This window comes from Colobus angolensis, unplaced genomic scaffold (assembly GCF_000951035.1).
Source record: "Colobus angolensis palliatus isolate OR3802 unplaced genomic scaffold, Cang.pa_1.0 Scaffold214, whole genome shotgun sequence".
In the NCBI taxonomy this organism is placed as follows: Eukaryota; Metazoa; Chordata; class Mammalia; order Primates; family Cercopithecidae; genus Colobus; species Colobus angolensis.
This window is the reverse complement of record NW_012115311.1, coordinates 358,585-378,757: the sequence shown is the minus strand read 5'-3', so window position 1 is coordinate 378,757 and position 20,173 is coordinate 358,585. Positions and strand designations below refer to the sequence as shown.

General features: G+C 36.3%; 1 protein-coding gene across 1 annotated transcript in view; it reads right to left on the bottom strand.

The window, feature by feature from the left end:
* The window catches only part of VWA8 (von Willebrand factor A domain containing 8), a 402,889-nt gene that overhangs the window by 247,732 nt on the left and 134,984 nt on the right, over positions 1 to 20,173 (bottom strand). Inside the window, exons 15-17 of the mRNA XM_011943037.1 lie at positions 10,638 to 10,806; positions 8,118 to 8,195; positions 2,665 to 2,780 (exon numbers count right to left, since the gene is read on the bottom strand). Of these exons, the coding sequence (XP_011798427.1) occupies positions 2,665 to 2,780; positions 8,118 to 8,195; positions 10,638 to 10,806 (363 nt within the window). The remainder of the gene's footprint in view (positions 1 to 2,664; positions 2,781 to 8,117; positions 8,196 to 10,637; positions 10,807 to 20,173) is intronic.

Sequence of the window (20,173 nt, the reverse complement as noted above, 5' to 3'; positions counted from 1 at the left end):
CACGATCCAGTCGTCTCCCACCAGTTCCCACCTCCAACACTGGGGATTAGAATTAGACACGAGATTTGGGCAGGGACACAGATCCAACCCATATTAATACTGAATGGGAAAACTGAAAGCCTTTCCTCTAAGATCTGAAGCAAGGCAAGGATACACACTTTCACCTCTGTTATCCAACACAGTAGTGGAAAGCCTCCCTAGAGCAATCGGGTAAGAGAGAGAAATGAACAGTATTCAAATTGGAAAGGAAGAAATTACATTATCCTTGTTTGCAGATGATATGAGCTTACACTTGAAAAAAAAAACCTAAAGACTTCAACGGAAACCTATTAGAACTGATCAATAAATTCAGTAAAGTTCCAGGACACAAAATCAACATACAAAAATCAGTAGCATTTCTGTATGTCAACAGTGAACAATCTGAAAAAGAAATTATAAAAAGTAATCCAATTTACAAGTTACAAATAAAATAATATATATAGGAATAATCTTAACCAAAGAAGGAAAAGATCTCTACAATGAAAACTATAAAACACTGATGCAGGAAATTGAAGAGGACACCAAAAAATGGAAAGATATTCCATGTTTACGGATTGGAACAATCAATGCTGTTAAAATGTCCATACTACTGCAAACAATCTACAGATTAAATGTAATCCCTGTCAAAATATCAATGACATTCTTTACAGAAATAGAAAAATAATCCTAAAATTTATATGAAACTACAAAGACCCAGAATAGCCAAAGCCATCCTGAGCAAAAAGAACAAAACTGAAGTAATCACATTATCTGACTTCAAATTATACTACAGAGCTATGTAACCAAAACAGCATGGTACTAGCATAACAGATACATAGACCAATGGAACAGAATAGAGAACCCAGAAACAAATTCATACATTTACAGTGAATTCATTTTTGACAAACGTGTCAAGACCATACACTGGGGAAAGGACAATCTCTTCAATAAACGGTGCTGGGAAAACTGGATATCCATATGCAGGAGAATGAAAGTAGGCCCCTATCTCTTGCCATATACAAAAATCAAATCAAAATGGATTAAGAATTAAATCTAAGACCTCAAACTATGAAACTACTAAAGAAAAAGCTTTGGAAAAACTCTCTAAGACGTTGGTCAGGACAAATATTTCTTAAGTAATTCCCCAGAAGCACAGGCAACCAAAGCAAAAATGGGACAAATAGGATCACATAGAGTTAAAAAGCTTCTTCTGCAGCAAAGGAAACTGTCAATGAAGTGAAGAGACAACTCACAGAATGGGAAAAAATATTTGCAAATCATCCATCTGACAAGGAATTGATAAAATATATTAATTCAAACAACTCAGTAGGAAAAAGTCTAATAACCTGATTATAAAATGCATGAAAGATCTGAATAGACATTTCTCAAAAGAAGAGATACAAATGGCACACAGGTATACAAAAAGGTATTCAACATCACTGATGATTAGAGAAATGCAAATCAAAACTATAACAAGGTATCACCTCACCCCAGTTAAAATGGCTTTTATCCAAAAGATAGGCAATAATACCAACAAGTAAGTGGAGAAAAGGGAACCCTTGTACACTGTGGGTGGAAATGTAAATTGGTATAACCACTATAGAGAACTGTATGGAGTTCCTCAAAAAAAAAAATAACTAGAACAACCACATGACACACCAATCCTAGGTATATGCTAGGTATATGCCCAGAAGAAAGAAAATCCATATATTGAAGAGAGCTCTGCACTACCATGTTTATTGCAGCACTATTCACAATAGCTAAGATTTGGAGGCAACCTAAGTGTTCATCAATAGACAAATGGATAGAGATGATGTTGTACACACAGAAGAGAGTACTGTTTAGCCGTAAAAAAGAATGAATGAAGTTCTGTCATTTGCAACAACATGGATGGAACTACAGCACATTATTTAAAGTGAAATAAGCCATGCATAGAAAGACAAACTTCCCATGTTTTCACTAATTTCTAAAAGCTAAAAATTAAAACAATAAAATTCATAAAGAGAGAGTAGAAGGATGGTTACCAGAGGCTGGGAAGGGTAGTGGGAAGTGGGGAAGGGAATGGTTAATGGGTACAAAAACATAGTTAGATAGAATGAAGATCCAGTATTTGATAGCACAACAAGGTGACTATAGTCAACAATAATTTATTGTTCATTTTTAAGTAATTAAAAGTATAATTGGAACGTTCATAATGCAAAGAAATGATAAATGCTTGGGATGATGGACATGACATTCACCTTGTGATTATTACATATTGTATGCCTGTATCAAAGTATCTCATGTACCCCATAAATATACACACTGACTGTATACCCATACAAATTAAGGATAAAAATTAATTTTATTGTATTTTTTCTTTTAATAAATAAAAGAGGTTTTATTTTAGCTCATGGTTCTGCAGGCTGTACAGGAAGCATAGTACCAGCATCTGCTTCTGGTGATGCTGGCACCAAAAATTAATTTTAAAAGATAGTATGTTGTACTAAATAAGTTCTAATCAGTGATGGCAAGGATGAAATAGCTCTATATTTAGACCAATATATTTCGAAGAATTGGGAATATACACCATCAGTTAAACTTATGTTACGGTTTTAGTGAAGATCCAGAAACTTAACATGCAGTGAGAAAGAAGAATATACTTACCTAGAAAGGCAGGCTTTAGTAACAGCACTGTGAAGATTTTCATTAGGATACTGTGACAGCCGACGAGAAATTCGCAACAGTTGTCTGGTAGAAAGTGAGGCCGCTAATGATTGTGCCTATCAAAAGACAAATGTATTGTGTTAAGAGTCTTGTTTCAACTTGCTAAAGTCCCTTTAGATGGATATTACAGCAGAATTCATTATTCCTGAAGGGGTAAGGCCAAAGTTAAAGCATGTGCTGTTAATTAATTACAAATAAAAATAAACAGAAACCAATTTACACTTAAAACATCTTTGAAGACAGTTTTTTAAAAATCTGTTTAAAGTATTTATCAATGAAATTTAATTAATGTATTTTAATTGTGCTAAGTTGGAGGCCGGAGGGGCAATGGGGGAAGGATGTTACATAACAAAGGTCACACTGGACTTAAGCTGTACGATTGACTATTCACTTTTTCTGCATACACAAAGCCAAGGTGTTAAGATACCACGAAAATGCTTAAAGCTTTAAGCAAATCTGTGGTGTCTAAAAATAGCCAAAAAGAGTTCTAAGCTATTTAGGCTGTTGACCACAGAGGTGTCAACCAATTTGTCACTTGTGTTGCAGCTTGCTGTTTTGAATCCTTCCCCTATGCTGTCAGAATAATTTCACTTTGTTATCTTACATTTTCCAAAATTCCATGAATAGAGTTGCTAGTATAGAACTCAGGACATGGTAAGTACGCAATAAATATTTGTTGAAATCCTTTTGGCAGGCAGCATAATATAATGGTAAAGTTTATAGGCTCTGGAATCAGGTAAGTCGGTATCCTATTTATTAGCTGTGTGACCTTGGCAAATTACTTAACCTTTCCAAGCCTCAGTTCCCTCACCTTTAAAATGGCAATAGTAATGCCCTCACCTTTAAGGTTGTTATGAAGGTTAAATTAGAAAATGATTCTAAAGTTCTTAGCACATGTCACACACATATGGGTGCTCAACAAATGGCAACAACTGTTATTTAAAAAGTCAGCCTCTTCAAAATGAAAACAAAAAAACCAGCAGAGAAAGGTGATGGGACCTACATATTAGCATATGTTTAGTAAATAAGATTATTACTGGCCTAATTCCTAACTTAGATCAGCAGTATTAGAAGACAGTGATTTTCACTAAAAACCAGAGGACAGAAGCACTTTTGAAACAACTGGACCTTTGGGAGGGCAAGGCAGGTCAGTATGAAATGTCACAGAGGGTGTTAAGGGCAGTAAAGTGGCCTTGAGCACTCAAGGGCCTGGAGAAGGGGACTCTATGAAATTCACAAAGGGTTCAGAATGGATGAGGGGAGAATGTCAAAGACACACTGCACATCTGCTTGTTTTAATGTTCCACCTAAGGTCATCTCTGTATGTCCCAAAGAAGAAAAAAATTAATTTATCCTTCCTTGTGTATTTCACATCTCCATGAGATACTGGTCTGCTGTTAGTATTCTACTTCAGCTACAACATTAGTATTATATTTCCTTTGGGAATTAGGTTGGAAGAATGACCACCACATATCCTTTGTTCTATTAAAAAACACATTCTAAGTTTCAAAGAACTCATTTACAAGCAAACATTAGGTCCATTCTTGTTTTCAATTAATTTGCATTCCAGACATCGAGATAATATTCAAATATAATACATCATAAATTACAATTCAAAATAGTATATACTTCAATGCTAAAATAAGTGGAACAGTAGACAGCTGTTATAGGCAGTTAAAATATTCAAATAGGCACAAGAAATCCTCTGATCAAAGGCATGAAAGCAAAAGGAATGGAACCACAAGTAGAACATGAGGAACCAGGCCAGCTTTACTAGAAGGTCCTGCTGGAAGGCTTGCTCTCAAACAACAAAGACCTATGAATGACACTCTGAGGGGTTTGGCTTTATTCTTAAAGGCACTAGGATTCTGCTATGTGTAAAGTCAAAACGTGATTTTAGAATCAGGTTATTACTAGCCTACTTCCTAATTTAAATTAGCAGCAGTATAGAAAGTAGTTGAAGGACAGACAGAATTGAGACAGGAAACAGAAAGCTACTTCAATAATCAGCCTATAAAAGGAAAAAGTCTGACAGTAAGGTTATGGCAACAAGAATGGAGAGGTAGGATACAACAAACTTGGCAACTGACTTGCTATGAGAAAGAAAGATGTATTGAGGATAAAATTCAGGCAATACGATTGATATTAAAAGTCAAATATAACTCAGAAATTCCCATTTTTAATATCTAGGACCATGAAAAATTCCTATATTAATCATAAAAAATATTTGACAAGTAACTCCAACCAGAGGATTCTTATAAGAGTCCTGTTAAACCATAGGGTAATTTTTTAGGGTATAACATTCTAATCTCATTCTAAGCATGACACTGAATTCAGGTTTCACATTTCATTCCAGTGATTAATAAGGAATGTGCATATATTTGAACACCAATTCTCTAGTTCTTCTAGTTGAAAGCACCAAAATGCTTTGCAATAATAACCAGGGTTGAGAAAATGAGAGATAAGCTTTATGTTGAGCCATTTAAGTGTTGAATAAAGGCTTTGGTAATCTCTGCTCTCACATTATTATCAATTAAAAATTGAGAGTATACTTTAAAAATTCCTAATGTATTTAACAGTTATAATATCAAATTTCTAACTGCAGTTTTATCTTGCAAAAAAAAAGTGGGGGGGTGAAGATATGAAGCACATTCCCCTAGTTACCATGGTTATACAGTTTAAGAATACACCTCAAAGGGTTTGTTCATATTAGCATGATTAGAAATACTTCAGCTTAAAAACATAAAGGTTCTCATCAGAAATTATTAAACATTATTTTTCTATTCTTCATTTTTATAAAAGAATGAAAATGTAGCATGTTCTAAAGGAGAGAAAACTCTAGGGACAATCTGTTAATAAAATTTTAATTAAACAATTTATTCATTAATTCACCAAAAATTTAAGTGTCTATTATGTGTCAGGCAGCAGGATGGGAAATCGGAATAAAAGAACAAATAAGACAGTCTCAAAGAGTTCAAATAACAACTGGGGAAATAAAAGTAAATTATAATACAACTGCGATAGGTCAACATCAGAAATATATGTCAAGTGTCATGAAAGCCGATTGGAGATACTGGTTACTGCTGCCTAAGAGGGCTAAGAGAGACTTAAGAGAGAAACGAAGGGACAACTGGATGGAGGGAAAGCACATTCTAGGCATTATCTAAGGCAGAGACATTTGAGGTATAGATGGGATTAGAAAATAGCAAGAAGCTAAGTGTGGGAAGAGCTGAGGAAGCTTCAAGAGAGTTTGTTGAAACTAAGGCTTGATGAGCAGCTTAGGATTAGAGAGAACTCAGCAGGCATGTTTAGCAGGCTGTCTTCAGTCTACAGGCAAAGAGAGTCAATCCCTTAATGGTTTTAAACAAGGGGAAGAAGTTAGGAAATGGACTTGGGAAAGATCATTCCAGGGACAATACGGAAGATTCATCCATCCATTTATTTAACAGATACTTGTGGAATACATTACTAATCTCTAACTGTGTTCTCTGTAGTACTGCCAGCCTCTGGAACTTTGCGCAGCAGAAACACTGTGCAAATCAGGAATAGTTACTGTGCATCCAGATGCTGGGGAGACTACAGGGAACAAAGAAAAACCCCCTGCAATCCTGGAACTGAAATTTGAGTGAAGGAAGATAGACAACAAAAAATTAGTGAGTAAAACATACATTATGTCAAAGAGTAAGAAGCCCTATAAAGAACCTTAAAGCAGAAAGAGGGATAGAAATAAAATGGAATAGAAATTTGATTCTAGTGTGCTTCAGGAAGGCCTCACAGAAAAGGTGAGCACCTGAGCAAATTCCAAAAAGGAAAGTGAATAAACATGCAGCTATCCAGGGAAGAATAATCTAGGCAGAGGAAACACCAAGTGGCAAAGGCCTTGGGGCAGGCACTAGTAAGTTCAAGGAACAACAAAGACACCAGTGTAGCTAAAAACAATGGGTAAAGGAGAAAGTATTTGGAATGAGGCCCCAGAGGGAGAATTAACAGGGGACCTGTGACAATCAGAAAGTGACCACCCTTATCCCCCCAAAAATCCACATCCTGATCTCTGGAAACTGTCAATGTTACTTTCTATGGCAAAATTGACTTTGCAAATAAAATTAAGATAAGGATTTTGAGATGTGGAGACTATGTTGCACTATGTATGTGGACCCTAAATGCAGTCTTATATACCCTTGAAGGAGGGAGAAAGAGGGAAATTTGACACAAACACAGGGGAGAAGGTAATGTCAAGATGAAGGCAGGATTGATATGGTGAGTCCAATAGTCAAGGAATGCTGGCAGCCACCAAAACCCAGAAGAGGCAAGGAACAGATTCTCCCCTGGAGCCTCCGATGGAGTGCAGTCCTGCTGACACTTTGATTCCGGCTCAGTCAAACTGATTTCAGACTTTTGTTGTCCAGACAAAGAGAAAATATCTATTATCTTAAGCCATCAATTTATGGTAACTTGTTACAACAAAAGGAAATTACTAGAGAGTCATATGATGAATGAATTATTGATAAAGAAGGCAGTCAAGAGGAGATAATATTCCAGGAGAAAGATTATGAAATCCACTACTAGGACAGTTACTGACAATAGATAAGAGAACAGATGAGACATCAAGATGCTAAACTGGTGAGATCTGTTTTCAGATTAAGTGAAGACAGCAGGAAAGCAAGGAATCAACAATGATGTCAAGGTTTCTAATTTAGTTAATTTGGCAGTTAGATTATTAACAAAGTCAGGAAATTAAATCAAGAATAGGAATAGATTTAAAGTGGAAAGACAGTTTAGTTGTATAAGATATGTGAATTTACAATGACCTCAGTGTATCCAGAGGAAAAGTGAAAGAAATTAACGTTTAGTAAGCAGTTACTAAGAAGTAGATTCTTTACACACGTTTTTATGTTTAATCATTGAGACCATTTTATGAGGTAGATGGTACTGTTCCCATTTTACAGATGAGAACACTGAGACTCACAGAGTTCAACAGTGACAGCCCTTTATGTTTCTAACATGCCATCTGGGAATGGAGATACAAGTCAATCAGAAATGAGAAATTAGAAGCTGAAGATAAAGATGTAGGCATTAACTTGTGGTAGGTACTTGAAGCTATTAGAATAGATAACACTGCTCAGCGTAGGAGACAGAGGTGACAGAGAAGAACTCCCATGAACATGAAGTACTCTGTAGCTACAAGTTTCTTTCTACAACATCAGCGAGGAGCAGCTGGAAGAAATGTTAAAATCACGGAAACTGGAGTAAACCACATGCATAAAACAAAGGCATAGCATAAGGGATTCTGAAAAATAAAATATCAGCTTAAAAAACAGATTTTAAGCACTGAATTCTAAGAAAACCAGCAGCATGTCAACAACAGAAATCCTGTGGAAAAAGCCTAGACTTACCGTTGGATCTTGTGTTTCTCTGAGTTTGTGTGTAAATGATAATAATTTATCCAGAGTTTCCGGAGGTACATTTGGGACCTATTTTTTGAGAGAGTTGAGGACAAACAGAAGAAATAAATTGGGATATGTGATCAATCAATCAGAAATTATGACTACTTAGCAAATACTATTAGAATTCCATGTTTAGAAAAGTCATTCATTGTTGGTTACATATTTAACTTATAAAGTTGCTTATTCAACCTCTTAGGAAACACTGAAACCCCTGCTTTCTGTTTAAGAATCAGGTAATTTAAACCAAGACACTCTTCTCCATATACAATTCTAGCACCAAGATAAAACTGAAGGGAGCCTTTAACACAATTTAAAACTGGCCCATAGTGTACCCATAAAGAACTTTTCATGTATCATCATTTCCTATTTTGTTAACTTCAGCACGGTATTTTAAGTACTAATTAGGTGTTTTCTTACTGAAACCAAGTTCCTTTATTTAGCAGCAATCTTGCATTCATCTCTAAGTGATATAAGGTACATTTACTTAAAGAATGGATACTCAAGGTGTCCATTTTTTCAAAAACATGTAAAACACATACTTGAGGGCTATGATCAACATATCAATGAACTTGGAAGAGCAACTGCCCAAATAATACATATCAATTGCTTTTAACTATAATAAACTTCAATTAAGTACTTCATTAAGCTATAAGCAATTTTGTTTAAGGAATAACAAATTTAAGGTTTTAATTTTAAAAGATCAAAAAAAGATATTAAAACAATGACTAGGACAGTGTGACAATTTCAGAAGAATACTGCTTACGGTTTCATTGGTCATATAAGTAATTAGAATTTTTTTAAATGCTAAGTCCTAGTCCACATATACTTTCTTTCATTTATTCTTTAAATCAATCCTATGATGTAATAAATAGTATTATCCCCATTTTTAGATGAGGAAGCTATGACTAAGTAATTTACTCAAGATCTGGAAGCTAATAAGTAGTGGATTTCACATTGAGAGCCAAGTAGTTAAACTCTAAAACCTATGCCTTTATTTACAACCATGCTTACAAGACCTACAAATAATAAGATCATTCAGATGTTTCAAAGGGAATAAATGTATTTAAATAGAAAGTTAATAATTAGTGATCTAGAAAAGTACTGTCCAATAGAACCTTCTATGATGATGAGCATTGTATTTACGCTGTTTAATATGGTAGCCAAAAGCTCCCATGTGGATACTGAGTACCTGAAAAGTGACTGAGAAACAGAATTTTTTTTTTTTTTTGAGACAGGGTCTCATTCTGTCACTCAGGCTGGAGTGCAGTGGTGTGATTTCAGCTCACTGCAACCTCCACCTCTCAGGTTCAAGCAGTTCTCCTGTGTCACCCTCCTGAGTAGCTGGGATTACAGGTGCACACCACCATGCCTGGCTAATTTTTTGTATTTTAGCAGAGACAAGGTTTCACCATGTTGGCCAGGCTGGTCTCGAACTCCTGAGCTCAGGTGATCCTCCTGCTTTGGCCTCCCAAAGTACTGGGATTACACTTTGGGAGGCCACCACACCTGGCCAAATTTTTTAAAAATTAATTTAACATGGTCAGGCGTGGTGGCTCACGCCTATAACTCTAGCACTTTGGGAGGCCGAGGTGGGCAGATCAATTGAGGCCGGGAGTTCAAGACCAGCCAGGCCAACATGGTGAAACCCTGTCTCTACTAAAAATAGAAAAATTAGCCAGGTGTGGTGGTGTGTACCTATAGTCGCAGCTACTTGAGAGGCTGAGGTGGGAGCCTTGAACCCAGGAGGCAGAGGTTGCAGTGAGCCGAGATCACACCACTCCAGCCTGGGCAACAGAGCAAGACTTAGTCTCAAACAAATAGTAATAATAATAATAATAATTTAACATGTCTAGCGCTACTGCATTGAAGAGTGCAGTTCTAAAACTCTAAAAGTGCTAACCACAATGCTTGATTAAGGCACACATTGAAATAATGGATTACACACACAAGAAGTCATCAAAGTTCTAATCAGGCAAGTACAGGATACATTACAGTCTTGGGAGACCAGGACTACTTACTACTTATGTGTCTGGCCTCCCTTTATAATAGGGACTTAAAATAGTCACCTTTGACTAAATAGAAAAATAAAAGGGATTCTGAACTGGCCTCCACCTGAGGAAAGAGGCGAGACAGGCCACATCTGTGGTTCTTAGAGTGTGGTTCCCAGACCAGCAGCATCAGTATCACCTGAGAACTTGTTAGAAATAAAAAGTTTAACATACCATCCCAGATCTACTGGCTCAAAAACTATGGAGATAGAGCCCAGAAACCTGTGTTCTACCAAGTCCTCCAGATGATGCTGAAAAATGTGGAAGTTTAAGAACCACTGACCTTCACCACTATATGAGGAAATTTGGGAGTAGATGGGAAGAAAAAGCTAAAAATGTCTAACTCTACTTCGGCCTGTATCAGAGTGCCTTAAAAAGAGATCAGCTGTAGAAAATAGACTGAGATTGGCTTTCTTCTTACCTTTTCCTTAATCACTTGAATTTCTTCACTTTTCACAAGTGGTTTCATGTGATGGAAAAAGAACATGGTTAAGAATTCTGGTCCCAGCCACTGGTGTGTTGTGCTTCCGATAACAGGGGGTTCTGCCAAGGCAATGATTCTGAAGGAGGGATGGATAGGAAAAATGGATCTAAAATAGGAAAAAAAAAAAAAATAACATATCTTTCATGTAAGAAATTAGATCATGGTAACTAAAGTCCAGGCAATGTTAGGGCTACCACGCTTTTAATAATGTCAATGTTATTATCCAAAGAGTTAGCTTTGGAAAAAAAAAAAGTCAGGACATTCTAAGAACCTAAGATCAAAACAAACAAAAATCACCTACTGCTAGTAAATGTTGTACAATAATCACTCATGAAACTCCAGCCCTGGCACAAACCACTGCTTTTGATATACTGTTATGCCTACAACATATTTTCTCCATAGTGTCTTGAAATAAAATCCCACCCAGTTCACATTCATTATATAGACCATCTTTATTCCTTTAAAAGCCCTTCAGAATCTCCTGTCTCACAAGGAACCCACTCTATGTCCATCAGAAAGACCAAGAAGCACAATTCAGGACAAGGAGACTTTATAGTACAGAAAATGTAAGAAACATAAAGGGTTAGATTGAATTTAAAATTTAGATTGGGAATAAGAACACTTAAGCCTTAAAAAGGCAGAGAACATAAAACCTTTATAGAATGCACTCTTTTGTGATTTTTATAGGAAAGTTACGATTTTAAAGTGATCTCTTTTAAAATTCTCTGGCAGGGAAACTGAGGAAGCATGTAAATTTTCTAGGACACACAGAGGAGTAAGATAAGACTTCCTTTGGTTTGTGAAATGACTTGAGTTACTTTTGGAAAAACTAGAAACCCCGTATCAGAATCTTAATCATGTGCGTAATATTGTCCATTTTTATCAATTCTACTCAAAAACCCAGCAGAAATATGTTTCTTGAGGGTAATACAGTTCTTGCTAAGAGAAAGGAGAGATAAAATATAAACACTTGCCAAGAGCTTCAGAGAAACAAAAATATAGGTACATAACTAGCATTTCACCATTAACTATAACATTATATTAGAGCCCAAAAGTTAAGTGACTAAGCAACTAGAATACCAGGAGGTAGGACACAATTGGAAAGAATCAGATGAGTACTCTGAAGAGTTAAGACCAAGTACCAACAATACAACAGGCAGGTCTACCAAGTCCCTGACGGCGTGATTTGTAATTTTAGATGCCATATCATCATTTGAAAACAAGGGAAAACCAATTTTTAGAAATTGGTCACATGAAAGACCTAGATGAAATGAATTCACAAAAGTTACCAGATATCATTTCAATTCTCTAGGTAGAAAGAAAAAGGTTTATTTGCAGATGTTTTAGCAGGGTCTGGGGGAGTGATCTGTGCAAAAGTGTTGCTCTGGAAAAAGGGGGAAGGATAACAACATGGACAGTGCCTGAAAGTCCAGAGGATAGCACAATCGCTCAAGATTGCTAGTAATTAGACAGCCACGTGACAGAAACTGGACACAGAAAATCCTGTGAGGGAAAGCCAGAGAGGGAGGTTTTTCCATTTTTCACTTCTGCTAAGTGGTTTGCTGTAATCCAGAAAACTGCCATAAAGCCCAGCAACAGATGCTGGATGTATCCTTGATCCTCCTCTCTCCTAGTTAGGACCAAAAAAAGGTAGGAGAGAAAGAGCGTGGTTTGGCTACCCAAAATTAAAGCTGCAGATGTAGTTTCTCACTTAAGATAGTGAAGGATACCAAATCAGGGAATAAACAAAGTCAAAATACAACAGGCAAGCCAAAAGGGGAAGTCTAATTTGTATCTTTAAACCAGCAGATCAGGAAGCCAGGTACCACAGTGGAGCTATAAAATTAGGACTAAAAGAGCAACTAAAATGAGAGCATGCTAAATGGTTTACATTTAAAGGTGATGGTCATTTGCTGGCATATATATTGTCAATAGCTTGCTTTTTAGTATTGATTCCAGCAGGGTACTTGAGTAAGCTGGCCAAATTTGAAGAAGACAGTTTCTAAGAGAGCTGATAGGTTAGGCAGAGAAGTGTGTATAATGATTATAAAAACAGTCACCAAACTACTGAATAACAGGATGAGAAGGGCCTTTTTGTTTGCTACGTTCTCCCTAAAGGCTTCCTTACGTACAAATAGGTTACACGGGAAGTCATTTCCTGATGATGCTAGCTAGGTTCCGCAAGCCTGAAAGTTAGAGAGCAGAGGATCTGCTGTATACTTAACGGGATGTGATAAACTGGTGGATAATACAAAGACCGAAGAAGTGATAGATAATGAAAAAATTATGAGATAAGTGCCAATACAATTTAAAATTAAGGTTAGGTTTCATTTTACTAAAATTTTAGCAACAACAACAAAAAAACGAAACTACAGATATGGCTTAATTTCAGATAAAAAGATATTATTTCCTAAAGATTACAGATTTAGAGAGCAAACAAATCATTTAAAACGATTTTTAAAATAAAAATATTGAGGTCAATATGTTTGTCTGTGGGCATAAGTATGAGTTTTTGTAAAGTACTTTCTGATGCTTCTCAGCAGTAAAAAGGAACAAACTATCAATGTACAAACAACATGGATGATCTCAAAACACTTCAGCTATATGAAAGAAGCCAGACAAAAAAGAGCACACACTGTGTGACTCCATTTATATAAAACTCTAGAAAATGTGAGCTCTACATAATGACCAGAAGCAGAACCCTGGGGATGAGATAGGAGGGTAAAAGGGGCAGGAGTCAGGGATAACAAAGGGGTCTGAGGACACTTTGAGGATTATAGATACATTCATTATCTTGATATTGGTGATGGTTTCATGGGTATTTATAAATATTAAAAATTATCAAATGGTGCACTTTAAATATGCATAGTTTATTGTATGTCAATCATACTTCAGTGGAGCTTTTAATAAAATAAAAAAAGACTTCAAAAATCTCCAGTTTTTAAAGTGAATCCTATGGTACATTTTCATTGAATTTGTATATTGGGGAACCTGAAAGAATAATCCAGAAGGTTTCTGTAAAGATCTCAATCATGAGCTAGAACAGATTTCATCATTAGTTTTCCATACTACTGTTTCAATTTAGAACTTAAGAGTTATACAGTTCTGTACACAGACCTTATTTCCCCTTTTTCCTGTGCAGTGTAGCAAATTGCATGAATACATTCCTTATGCATCTTTATACCACCGAGGGTATAGTGTAATATTTGGGGAAGAGAGCAGATGCTAAATAAATAAATGTATATTGCTATTGTTAATGACCATCAGTGCTATTAACTTTTTGAAGATCTTTGGTGGGAAGGACAAACAAAGATAAGTAATAAGAACTGAACTTACGGTGTCCCAGCCAAAAGCTAGTCAAACTTGGTCCTGAATAAATATGTAAGAAGTACATTCTCTCAATCAGGGCAAACTCAAAACATAAAATAACAAATGATTATATCATTTACAGGCAAAGGGTTTCAAATGGTTCCTTGACCACAAAAATGTTCAGAAAAAATTATTTTCAAAATCAGAATTTCCTTAAAGCTTTTTGTTTTGAAAATCAAACACAAAGACTTGGGCATAAAATCCTGCATCTATCTAGAATTATTATTTTTTTAATTTATATGGTCTGATTTGCTTGCAAAGAAATAATAAGATTTCTAGGAAGCTAGGAGATAGTGCTTGAATTCAGTCTTCAAATATGAGTAATAGTAAAAGGGTTGAGAGAATATAACCGATCAAGGATTGTGCTCAAATGTCCAGTTATGTTCACCACTAAGACTGAGAGATTATAAACTGTTTTCAGTGTTCAATAGCAACAAATATAAAGGAAATATTTAAGAAAAATGCAAAAACACTGGAGCATATATAAGTACATCTAAGACTAGGCCACTAATCTTTATTGTTTCCCCCAGATAACCAGAAGCCCTTTCTTGGCAATATGAACTGTTAATAACAGAAACTCTCAACCCCCTCATTTATGGTCTGGCCAACAGCAGGAAAAGACATATTTAGCATCCTATAGTATTTATACTCCCCCTTTCCCTAAAGAAGTTTTTCTCATCAAAGGAAGGAGTTCTATTTTGGTCTCTATTTCCTGAGAGAAATACAGGCATAGTATCTGGTGTCTGTGGCCATCACACTATATCTAACCACCACGTCCGCAGCATTCCTGGTGTCTTGTAATACGAAGAAAGAAGACTCTAACCCTTCTAAGGGCATGTTAGGCATGTGATTACCTGCAGAGAATATAAAAGCCTGTAGAGCACTCCAGAGATGACCAAGATGTATAGTCTTGGTGAGAATTACTACACAATGAAGGTTGGCAAAGGAGTCAAATATAATTGTTTAGAAACTGGGTTTCACACTATAAAGCTGAAAGGGTTAGTAACCCACTGCTAGAAGCTGTTAATTTTGAGACCCTCAGTTAATAGACTTTGTCATTAAAAGGCATCAAAGTATTCCTAATTACTAGGTTCACATAAGGAAACATTGCTAGCTCAGAAGGTCAACTAAAACTGGATTAATAGAGTTACCTTTACCTGAGCTTCCTCTCTGAAAGTAGAAGAGGTATCTAAATTTACCAGCTGGGTCTAGAAGCAAAGAAGCTCTTAAATCTGTCTTGGCCCTGGAAAGGGCTGGAGGAATGTCAGAGAAGGTTTCACAGAGGACATCACTCTTACAGGAATAGCAGAAGTTTGCTGTGCTGGTCCTGAGAGGTGAAAGACAAGGCTGATAAGGCAAGCATGTATAGATACTGGCCCTAAACACTGTAGGCGACAGAAACCACTGAAGGACTTAAACAGTGATGTGATCAAATTTACAGATCAGACACTTTAAACTTATATCCTATGTGTGTGGAGAGGAAGGGGTTTCATTCACTAAGTTAAGGTACTTAAGAGGAATAGCAGGTTTGTAGAAATGAGTTCAAAGTGTCTCTAAGACACATTAAGGAGAGATATCTAGTAGTCAGATGGCACTTAGGAGAGAAAACTAAATTGGAAAGTGCTTTTAAAGAATGCTCAGTCTATTGGCTGGGTGCAATGTCTCATGCCTGTAATCCCAGCACTTTGGGAGGGTGAGGAGGGAGGACTGCTTCGGGCTAGGAGTTCAAGAACAGCCTGGGCAACATAGAGAGACCCCCATCTCTACAAAAATAAATTTTTAATTAGTCTGGTGTGGTGGTATGCACCTGCAGTTCCAGCTATTCACAAGGAAAGCTTGAACCCAGGAGTTTGAGGTTGCAGTCAACTATGATAGCACCACTGCACCTCAGCCTGGGTGAAAGAGTGAGACCCTATCGAAAAGAAAAAAGAAAAGAAAACAAAACAAAACAAAAGAGGGGAAGGGGAGAGGAGAGAAGGGGAGGGGAGGAGAGGGGGAGGGGAGGGGAGTGAAGAGAGAGAGAAGAAAAAAAAAGAATGCTTAGTATATCAATGACACATAAGGATATAAGAGTGATTGACATTGCCCAAGGAAAAGAAAAGGTCAAGGAGAAAACCCTGGGAGCTACCAGTTTAAACAGTATTTGAAACCTTTTCCAACCTCTCAAGGCACAGCTACTAGTCAATTTGTCTTCTGTGTTCCCACAGCGTTTTATACAGACCTGCAGTCTAACACTAAAAAACTGCATTGTGTTTATTTATGTATCTGTCTTCATGTGTGGTATACCACAGATGGCAGCAAGTGTGTCATCTTAGAGCTGATCCTCAATAAACATTTAATCTGAAGGAAAGAATGAAGCAATGCTAATACTCAATAACAAATAGTTACACTTGCCAAATCCGTTATCTCCAATCATCAGTCTATAGATAAGATCATCTGGGTACCATTCTGGGAACCTAGAGAGTGAATGACTCCATGGATTACCATTATAACATTCATGTTCAAAAACATCATCCAGTCGCTACAGTTGGAACAAGAGCTTTAAAACCAACTCTCAGGAAGCATTATTCTACAAATTAGTAGAAGTTGTCTGAAGAGTACTGATCCCCTGGAGGTAGATTTATTTATTTGTACAAGACTGTAGAAGCTGTTCTTTCTGTTAGGCAGCTGCAACTGATACACCACCTCTGAGCATTGACCATCCCCAGCCTCTACAACGCTTCCTCTTAAAAAGGAAAACAAAAACCTTCCCTGTCATTCTACCTTTGACCTCTTTCTCTCTCTCAAAATCTTCCACAAAAAAGCGTTAATATAAGTAAATAAAATAAAAGCTGAGTTTCTTTAAAGACTATTAGAAATAATCCCTTTGCTAAAATTCAGTTCTGTGATTAAGTACAGAAATGAAAGGACAGACAATGTGGGTCATAAGTTTCTAATGTGGAATTTAAATGCTACTGCCAAAAGTGATATATTAGCTATGACCAGCATATGGGATCAACATATGCTAGATAATGGGTCATATTACTTATAAGAACAACTCATGAAATAAAGTAATTTCCTCACTGAGTACAAATTTGCTGCTTTTGCACTGTGCTGTGTCTTTTAGTCAAGCTGTCAGTTTTCTACTCAATAAACACAGTCCTGAAAGAAGTACTGCCAAGTAGCTTAAGAGAAGAATCTAACCTATTATAACCCTAAAAAAGAACATATTTATTCTCTGGAAGACAAAAATAAGTCACAAAATTAAATTAAGGCTAAGCAAAGGTAAAAAAATTTACCAACAATCCATACTATCAGAAAGAAGCAGATTCTGTAACATGACTGTGTTTAACAACAAAATTAAGAAAATGGTGTGTTTCTCAGGTAAAAGAAAAACTACTGATAAGGAAAGGGATTCGGCTTTCAACTGTTAGAAATATTCAGACAACAAAGAATCATCATTGTTAGGACATCTCACCTCTGAAAAGTTAAGGACGGACCAAGATACTGACAGAACATAATAGAGAAAATAAAATAAAATTAGAAGCTCTGCCCAGGAAGCTCAACATACATCTAAATAATAAAAGGTACAAGAAAAAAGAACACAGGAAACTGAGTAAGTGGGAGTGGAGAGAGATCTAAGATGATGTAGGAGCTACAAATATAAAGAGCCACAAGCCCAGATTAGAGTTCATCAGAATACACCATGGGAGAAACACGAAACTGACAGAAAGGCCAGGAGTGGTGGCTCATACCTATATTACCAGCACTTTGGGAGGCCAAGGCAGGAAGCTCCCTTGAGGTCAGCAGTTTAAGACATGCCTCAGCAACACAGTGAGACCGCTCCAAAAAAAAAATGGGAAAAACAAAAACAAAAACAAAACAAAACAGGTGTGGCGATGTGCAACTGTAGTCCCAGCTACTTGGGAGGCTAAGGCGGGAGGATGGTTTGAACTCAGGAGTTCAAGGCTGCAGTGAGCTGAGATCGTGCCACTGCACTCAAGTCTGGTTGTCAGAACATGACCCTGTCTCAAAAAAAGACAGAAAAGAAAAAAAGAAATTGATAGAAGATGGAATTGATAAATATCAAGTGTGCCTGAATGTGCTGAGGGGAGATTTAGACAATAAGGGAAGTGTTTGGGATGAAAAATACAGCAATATATACATAGAAACAGTCACTTTCTCCTCAATGCTCCCATACAGTATTATACAGACCTTTATCCTAACACTTAAAATTACATTGTAATTACTGATTTACATTTCTGTCTCTCTTCATATGTAGTAATTAACTTCAGGAAAAAACAAGATGTACGCAAGAAAGGAAAATGATTGTTGTATAGTAAACTGCTTAAGTGGGTACAGCTCTTAGGTTGTCATAATAATGTAAGCATTGAATAAAGTTCTAAACAAAATTATTACATAACTCTTTAGGAAGAATGAGGGATAGAAGTGTGTACGTGGAATGAGGCAAGAGGTGGTAAAGAGCTAAACATTAATTGTCCATGTAGAAATCAACAGATTATTCCTAACACTAAAAATAAATCAAGAAATATCAGTGAAAGCATACTGTTTAGTGACACAGAAGTTAATACCAAAAGAAAGACCTAAAGGTTGAAACTAGTAGCCCCTGGGGAGTAAGATGTGGGAAACGGGAGACTGTCAACCAACCAACCTATGACAGGGGATGGCATTTTTCATAAAATACTTTGAAAAACTATCTGGCTCAAGTTCCATGCATGTTTAACAGTGGTAAAAATTCAAATGAAAATTTTTAAAAAGCAAATGAAAGAAGGCATTGCTATGATCTCTCTCCACTTTCTCCCAGTGACCTCTGGAAATAGAGCTAAGCCTAGTCTGTATTCACGGGGGAGACATAAATCCATAGGGATGAAGGCGGAAAACTTTGAGAAGAAAGTACTATTAACCACTCTGAGCCAAACCCTGAACATGATGCTCAGGGCCACCCAGTTCCTGAAAGTATTTTCATTTGTAAAACTGCCTGTGACCATTAGAGAACTTGGGTACTTTTCATAGAAAAGGGTTGTCATTTCCTGGACATTTGGAGACAAGTACAATGCTTCTGATGTCCTAAGAGAAACTGCCAGGCAGGCATGCTGTGAGCTATTGCAAAATTGCTTTGATTCATCCCTCTGAAAATATAAACTGTTCCATGACCCGTGATTCACATGCAAATAATGTGCCAAAGCTGACTGCTGTAAACCAAAGTTATGATATGGAAAGGATCTCTAACTTGCCTCCCTAAACACTCAACCAACCATTTGCCAGTCTAGAAGAATTTCATAATGTATACCTCTGCAGTAAAAGCAGCTATGTAATCAAGTGAATTTTTAGTGACTTGCACAGAGATAGGGAGGAATTTAACATTTCTCCTATTGGAAAAAATTCCAAGAAATTTTTAAATAAATTTATTCTTAAAATACAAACAATAATAAATACACTTAATTATCTTTTATGGGATTTAGATGTTTTAAATATGGCAGTAAACCCTTTGAGTGGTAAGACAGCTTCAATTAAACAGAGACAGATTAAGTGATGAGGAGTTCCTCTGTATGCCAGTCTCTAATTCTGTTAAAATATCCGTGGAAATGTAGCAAGATAGAAAATAACATATTTGTCAAACTTCATTCTATATAGTATGCAGCTGAAAGAAATATTTTCCTTCAAACTTTTTGTTTTGAAAATTTTTTTAACTCATAGAAAATGTCAAAAATAGACTACAAATACCCATATATCATTCACCTAGATATTGCTAACTGTTAAGATTTTACCACATTTGTGTTTTCACTCTGACTCAGTATTTCTCTCTCTTTCTCTGTGGTATGTCTGTTTGTACACACACATACATGTCTTTTTTTCTGAAATATTTGGAAGTTGTATACATTTTTTTTTTTTACTTTATCTCTTAAGTATCTCAACATGCATATCATAAGAATAGGAATATTCTCCTTCATAACCACAATATCACTATCATACTTAAGGAAATTAGTAATTCAATATCATATAATATAGTCCATATTTAAACTTTTCTAATTATTTTATAGCCGTTTTTATTTTGTTTTCTCCTCCAGGACCCAGTCAAGTCTCACCATTGCATGTGGTTGTTA